This window comes from Quercus lobata, chromosome 12, assembly GCF_001633185.2.
Source record: "Quercus lobata isolate SW786 chromosome 12, ValleyOak3.0 Primary Assembly, whole genome shotgun sequence".
NCBI classification, from domain to species: domain Eukaryota; kingdom Viridiplantae; phylum Streptophyta; class Magnoliopsida; order Fagales; family Fagaceae; genus Quercus; species Quercus lobata.
In genome coordinates, this window is record NC_044915.1 from 21,586,620 (window position 1) to 21,594,710 (window position 8,091).

Genomic DNA, 8,091 nt, shown 5'->3' on the forward strand with positions numbered 1-8,091 from the left:
TGCTAAAATCTGGCCCAAAAAAAATTCACAAAGAGAATGCTCCAAAACAAAAACCCAATCCAACAATCCCGCAAAACCACAATCACACCTACCCAAAAAAAAAAAATGGGAAGCTCAGGCCAACCCAACCCACCCAAAGCCCAAACCAAAAAAGCCCTACAAGTCACGTGCACACCACGAGGCAAGCCCTTACCTATATATACACCCCAACAATTCAATCTTAAAGTTTCCGGAATATTCCCAAAATACCACTACCATCGCAATGGTCTCCCTGCGCTTTCCATTCTTGTTTTCTCAGCCCCCAAAGCCAAATCCAAAGCTACCTCACACCAAACCCACCACCACCGCCTCCACTTTCCTCGCCGCCTCCGCCGTAGTATCCACCGCTGGAGCCGCCGCAATAGCCATATGTCAAGATCCAAAAGACCCATTTCTCAAAAAGGCACTGAATTCACTCTTCTCTAATAAGTCCAACCATTGCTCACTACCACTTTGGGGCTCACTTTCTTTAGCTGAAAACTCTTCCTCTTCTTCAACAGTGGTCGAGTCCAAGACTGGGGTCTCGTTCCCTTCGGTTCTAGACGATTCTAAGCGCCTCCTCGGAATTGGGTTAAGGAAAAAAAGCGTGTTGGGGCTCAAGAACATTGATGTTTATGCATTTGGTACCCACTTTTCTTCTTCAAGTTTCTAACTTTCTTTTTTTGTTTTTGGTTTTTTGTTATTTGGTAAACATGCATTGTTGATTTTGATAAGAAAATGCGTTATATATGTGTGAAGTACAATTTTAGCTTTACAACATTTTCCTGTTCGAGTTACAGACTTTCATTATTTTTTCACTGTTGGGTTTTGGTTTTTGATATTGGGAAAACATGCATTGTTGAGTTAGATAAGAGAGGGGTCATATACGTGAAGCAAAATTTCAGAAAACTGACGTCTAAGTAGGACAGAACAGATGGAATGTAAGTTTAGTAAGAGTAGAAACAAAGATGAAGAGGTTGTAAGAAATGATGGTCAAAGAGATACCAAAGAGTGAGAGCTTCCTATATCTTGAACAATCAATAATTCATGAATCAATATGATGGAGAGATCGAAGAAGACGTGAATCATAGGATAAGAGCAATGTGGGTGAACTACATCAGGAGTATTGCTTGATTTAAAATTTGTTCATAAAATTTGTTTAGCTATGATGAGAATGTTAGGATGGACAATTGAAAATACAAGGAAGTATAGGATTCAAAATGAAGAAATTCGCTTAAAAATAAGGGTGACCCCTATTGATGAAGAGATGAGTGAGAGTCATGGTTTGGTCATGTACGGAAGAGAGCGATTAATGCACTAGTTGGAAAGAGTGAAATTCATGTTGAGATAACAAAAAAGTTGAAGAAGACCTAAAGTAACTCTAATAAAAGTAGTGAAAAATGACATGTCAATTTAGGAGTTCATAGAGAGTATGGCATCAAATAGAATAGAATGATAGAAAATAATACATGTGGCCAACCTTGATTAGTTTTTTGAGGATCTATAGTCGACCCCAAATTGGGTCTAAGGCTTGGTTCTTGTTGATGTCTGTGCATTTGGTACCATATTTCTTCTTCAAGTTCCAAAATTTTGATTTTTTTTCACTGTTGGGCTTTGGCATTTGTTATTAAGAAAACCTGCGTGTATTGTGTTGATAAGAATTTTGTCATATATTTGAAGTACAATATAGAACATTGATGTCTGTGCCTTTGGTAGTTGGTACTGCATTTCTTCTCCAAGTTTCACAATTTCATTGCTTATTCACTGTTGGGTTTTGATTTTTGTTAGTGAGAAAACATGCACTTTAAAAGTTAGATAAGAAAACATTGATGTCTGTACATTTGGTACTACAATTCTTCTTTGAGTTCCAAAATTTCATCACTTTTCACTGTTGGATTTCGATTTTTTGTTATTCGGGAACCATGCATTGCTAACTTTGATGAGACAACACTCTTATATGTGAAGTAAAAATTTGTTTGATTTTTTATTTTTGGTTTTTAAATAGAATCTATAACAGCATCAACTTTGTTATGTTGGCAGTTCCATAAATTAATAAGTTTTAAGTGAAAACTTAGAGATACAATTGTGGAAGCAATGCCAATTGGTGGCAGTAGATTCATGCATCCTGTGTGGAAATTATTATTTTGATGCCTTATGTTGATTCACTAGGTTTTGCCCTCTATTTGATGAGAGCGTGATGTGCAAAAGTTATTATTGTTGCCACTTAGGTGCAGGTAAGGGCCTTTACTATCATAGAAACACAACTGAGTATTGGACACAGTTTCTGCACAATGTAGTGCTGTAACTAGCATGGAATGTGTAATAGTGATATAGGAGGAATTAGAATCAATCGGAAACACTCAGTGATGATTTGTGAATTTCCGAGATCCTATTTGGCTTGTGTTTTACATCTAAATTTAAATTTCATTGTATCATCAATAAAGTCTTCAAAACAACAGGATTAGAAAAATAATCAACCTACTTATCGAGCAAAGTTAACTACATCTTCTTAACTTGCATTGATGGTATATAAGAAAAAAAAATCACATCAACCATTTACTTAAGATAAAAAGCTTCCCATATGGAAAAGTTGTAAACGCAACTATAACCAACTCATATTTTGTTTTGCTCATACTACTAGGACTTGTATTGCACTTTTCATGAGTAAAATCAATATCTTTTGTTAGTAAAACACATGTATTATACTAAAGTTGTGTTATTCTCCATTTTGCCTTTGTTCAGGGGTTTATGCTGATGATAATGGCTTAAAAAAATTTCTGAGTGAGAAATATGGAAAACTATCTAACACTGAGTTCAAGGAAAACAAGGAGTTTAATGAATATCTCATTGAAAATGATATATGTATGACTGTTAGACTTCAAATAGTCTACAGCAAATTGAGCATCCGTTCTGTACGTAGTGCTTTTGAAGAGTCAGTAGGGAGCAGACTGCAAAAGTTTGGGGGATCGGACAATAAAGATTTGCTTCAAAGGTGAATCATTGTATGACTTATAAACATCTATTCTGTACTAATGGTAAATATGAGTGTCATTATATTTGAAAGAATGAATGACTTGAAATTACTAAGAACTTGCATAATTGGAAGCCAATTTACCATTTTACAGAAGAGCCAGTTTTCCAAAGCTTGCTGCCAAAAAGGGGTCCTGTGTTCTCCTCTCTCCCCCTCCCCCCTAGTTCAATTTGTCCAGAAAGTCCTGCACGTTATAGTTTTTGTATCAGCTTAATATGCAGTTCCATTTCAGGTTCACTTCACAGTTCAAAGATGAATATAAAATACCACGGGGATCTCTGATAGATCTGTCAAGGGAACGGGGCCATGTACTTTGCACAAAGAGTAAGGTTTTCTTGACTTCAAGTTGTATCATAACAGACTATGTAGTTAGTTACTTTTTTATTCTGCATGAGCTGTTGATTACCTTTTGCTCTTGTTAGTTTGCACTTATTTTACTTTCAGCTATGGCCTCTATAAGTGCTAAGACATTTGGAACACAATAGATTTAACTTTTTATATATACAAGCCATGGTAAATTACCCCCTAATCTTTAGAGGATAAGCAGTAGTTAAAATTTCACTTTCTTTTAGGAAAATTTAGTTGTTGAAAATTGACATCTATAAAATAAATGAAGGGTAAACTACTTATTTTGTTCCTAACCTTTACGCTATATGTCAATATGGTTCCTAATCTTTCAAATGTGTCAATCTAGTCCTAACCTGTTGATATTGTATCAAAATGGTCTCTAACGTTAAGTAGTGGATGAAAAATGTTGATATAACTAACGGCCAAAATAAAAAATAAAATAATAGTTTATTGCCACATTTACGACCAACTATACTAACATATCAATATAACCTTCAATTAAAATTTTTTTTAGACAATCAGATAAGTGAGTAACACAGCATGTGGGGAAAAATTTGGGATCAAAATCCCTAACTCATGACTTTAGAACAATTCGTTAGGGATTTTAGGTAAGGACCCAAGCCATGATGGTAACACTCCAGAAAAGGACTTCAATCCCTAGCAGACAACTTCCAACTGACCCAAATAAGCCAACTCGTTGGGCAGAGCCATGAAAATTGCTGTTTCTGAAGGATAAATGAGGGAGGAATGATAAGTTTCTCCCACTTGTGGAGCAATGGTTCTTGTAAGACCCATGTGACAAAGGTTCGAGGTAGTGACTCTAAGGTGTTTGGCACCGCAAGAGATCCCAATCCAGTTGCAATCAGAGGTAGAGGTAGACCAATTGCTTGCCAAGGTTTTGTAATCGGTAATATGGGCTTTGAGAGCAAGAAGAGCTAATTGGTCTGTGGTGATGCTAGGTTTTACTGTCACAGTTAAGCTAGCCATAAAATAGTGCAACAGCTGTGAGAGACCGTGCCCCCGGCCCGTTTGTATAGGATGTTGGGCCAAACCCACGTGAATGGGTGGAGTCGTGTTATTGCCTCTCAAAATGGAAGTTCGACTTGTTATATTTTCCCCTTTAGATTAAGGGTTTTACAATAGAGTCACCACTTATTTAATTATTAGAATTAATAAGAAAATCAAAATTGAAAAATTCCTCATTTTATTCATTTGTAATTGAATTTACATTAATTATAGGAAAATTACATGACTTTGGTCATCTAAAAATAGAAAATTACATGAATAAGCATTTGATCTACTAACCCTTGATTTAAGCTCGGATGCTATGTTACAAGATGGAAATGTGTTAGGCACCCACCTTGCCTGGTGAAACCAGTCTTTTAGACTATGATGGTCAATATTCATATCACATCATCCAATATGTTATCAATTTACATGTTGAATTTAATGTGTGTGCATATGATAAACCCTAATTCAATTTATTAAGCGTTACATTTGGATTGAAAAATAAATTCTAGTAAATGTGTGTGGATGGTGATATCCTAGATTCAAGAATTTGAAAGAATTATGAAATGAACATGTTTTTCATATTTTTTATATGGATTTAAGATTAAAACTAGTGTTATGCATAAACATATGATAAACAACCAAAAACATATGAAGAACACATAAGAACATTTAAGAACATTCAAACATCTTTAAGAGAATTTAAATAATTACTATCATGCTTTAATCTTAAATTCTCATCATGGAAACGTAAAAAACAAGTTAGGGAAATGAATTATATCTTCATGCAAGATCCATATGGTGGAGGAGGAGACTCTTGGTAGAGGTCCTAAGGGTAGAGGAAAAAAAGAGTTAGGAGAGGAAGTGTGAGTCTCACTCAATACTTTGAGTCTCAGGAAAACCAAGATATGACAAGACTACTCAACTTCACTAGAACTCAAGAGAGGGGAAGAGGGTTTTTTTTTTTTTTTTTTTTTTTCTTTGAATGAAGGAGAAGGGAGGTTTATATAGTAGTGGTGGAGGAAATATGAATGGAAGGCTATTTAATGAGAGTTAACAAAGAATCATGAATCTAGACCTCATTTTAGCCTTTGGAGAAATCTAGTGCATTAAATGTGGAGATTGATGAGAGTGATGAGCAAGCAAAGTTCGGTTTTCCCGTAACTTCTGTAACAACCTGTAGAGCCAACTTCAAAAAATCATATCTGACTCAATTCTGATCGGAATTGTCTCATTCTTATGCTCAAATTGAAGCCCCGGATGTCTAGTTTCTGGGAAAATTAACCTCATTTACAGATTCAAAATATTCTGAGAGATATCGATAAAATGGTGAGCAGGGATCATTTGTTAGAAAATGGTTTCAGCATAATTAACATTAATAGGTTCCAAATTAACTTTCAATTAACATTAAATAACTCCAATCACTCCCATTTCAAACTTAATTGGTTCCAAATTTACTCTAATTAAAAGATAATTACACAAATTACTTATTAAATAATTAATATTTAACTATCTAATTAATTAAGTGTGTGCAACTCTACCATAAAATGTAGTCATAACCAATCAAATTATGACACATCATCAATCTCAAATTGATTATACTTATAACCAATTGAAATCAATTGTTCATAATCACATATAGTCGAACTCAATTTGTAATAGTGCATCTCAACCATTAAAACTTGATTTGATTAAAACTTGATTTGATGATAACTTTCAATCTGATGGTCCGATTAGAGCTTATGATTAGTCGATTTGATCGTTACAACATCAAAATCATTTTGGTAAAATAAGATTAAGGATCTAATGATCAGAATCAAGATGCATATTTTCAAGGTAAAATTACCCTTTTACCCTCCATGTGAAGTTAAATGCGAGTTGCAAAATTGGGTGTCAATAACAACAACAAAACAAAAAAAATAAGAAAAAGACAGGAATCTCCATGAGTTTCTATGTATAAAACAAGTGTGACTGAAAGATGTAAATTTATATAAATGGAGAAATCAACTTTTTTATCCCAAAATTTTCCTCACGAGCTGTATTAATAACTTATCTAATTTTTTTTTTATATAATTTAATAAGGTTATGTTGACATGTTAATACAGGTGGTAGTCAATGTGGCAATATTATTTTTGTTTTGGCTGTTAGCCATGTCAACATTTTTCATCTATCACTTAACGTCAGAAACCGTTTTGACACAATATTAAAAGGTTAGGGATCAACTTGACATATTTGAAAGGTTAGGGACAAAATATGTAGTTGTCGGTATGGTTGAACTTCTATTTTATCTTTTATAATATTGTTAGAACTTTATGTGCTAGTTTTCACTGTTATTTCTATTAATTTCTATAGTTGACGGAAAGGAGGTGGGAAGTATCCAGAGCCAACTCCTGTGTCAATCAATTCTAGATTTGTATATTGGTAAGGATCCATTTGATAGACAAGCCAAAGAAGACATTGAACACAATTTGGCATCTCTCCTCCATAAGTAGATTTGTGTTGCATGAGGTTTTGGGTTCAAAACTCATTGGTCGTGTGTAACTTATCAATAAAAAGATTTTCTCCTTTGGCACCAAAATATATTGGGAAGATCTGGTTTGTAGACTTGTAGTTCAATTTTAATATTAAATATAGGGGATGTGACCACTATGTTTTCAAGATTTCTGATGAGACCTTCTTTGTTCATAATTCCAAAGTTTTCCTTTTTCATTATGGATGGGTTTTTCATTTTCCTTATGGTGAAACCATTATCTGTCATGCTGTGTTCTTTGATAATTTACTTGTCAATCTATTATCTTGGGGAAGTTGGGTCTTTAAGATTTTGCCAGCATGTTGTTTCCATTATGAGTTAGTAGCAAAACTAGTTAAGGTTAAACTTTAATTAAATAAGAACTAAAATCAATTTCAAGTGAAATAATAATAATAATTGAAGTCCAATTTTATACCTTACGCCCAAATCACAAACAAGACAACCATCTGTTTCTTTATCTTTTTAGATCCTTCAATGTCCATCTGTCTTTCTAGGCATATATACTTTTTCAAAAATCTTGAAGACAGTGATTTGAAGGGTGAAGATAAGTTGACCTGAATTAGTAAGGTGGTACAAATACCCCACAGGCCACAACCATGGCATAAATTTTCTAACTTTAACCTTTAACCGAATTTAATCATAGTCTTTTGCACTTTTTCTAATGTATCACAAGAAATATAAAAGTTAAACCCCAAAAAAAAATCACAACGCTGACAGGAGATTGATGCAGGTCGTGAATTAGAATAGGTGTTTTCCTCTATTCAGCATAGTAACAGAAGCAATGTTTCCTCAATTCAACATTGAAACCCAAAAAAAAAAGTTAATCAATATCAAATTATAGAGTGTGGAATCCTACTTGAAGTGACATAGTAACAGAAGCAATGTTTCCTCAATTCCAGAGCTTAACGTAAAAAATTGTTCTCAAAGTTTCCGTTCAGTATATTGTGCACATATCTTGCCTATCTCGTACAGATTTTTAAGGAGAAATATGAGAATCACCCTGAAGTTTTAAGAACTGAAATTGAGTTAAAAAGGCTTTAAGATGAGCTGGAGTATTATCAAAATTGGGTGAAGGAATTTACTTGGGGGTTGCATGAAGGGTTTTGGGTTCGATTTAAAGCAATCTGGTGGCTAAAAGTTTTTTTTTTTTTTTTTT

The 8,091-nt window shown here is 34.0% G+C and overlaps 1 protein-coding gene across 2 annotated transcripts; it reads left to right on the top strand.

Annotated features, from left to right (window-relative positions):
• The first annotated feature begins 232 nt into the window (after positions 1-232).
• LOC115969908 (fatty-acid-binding protein 1) lies at positions 233-7,065 on the top strand. Of its 2 annotated transcripts, XM_031089544.1 has the most exons (4): positions 233-662; positions 2,761-3,010; positions 3,282-3,373; positions 6,758-7,065. In XM_031089544.1, the coding sequence occupies exons 1-4, from the start codon at positions 263-265 to the stop codon at positions 6,895-6,897; spliced, it is 882 nt and encodes a 293-aa protein (XP_030945404.1). In that variant the 5' UTR covers positions 233-262; the 3' UTR covers positions 6,898-7,065. The 2 variants fall into 2 exon arrangements, with proteins under 2 accessions (XP_030945404.1, XP_030945405.1); XM_031089545.1 differs by lacking the exons at positions 3,282-3,373; positions 6,758-7,065 and adding an exon at positions 3,144-3,275.
• Positions 7,066-8,091: the final 1,026 nt, after the last annotated feature.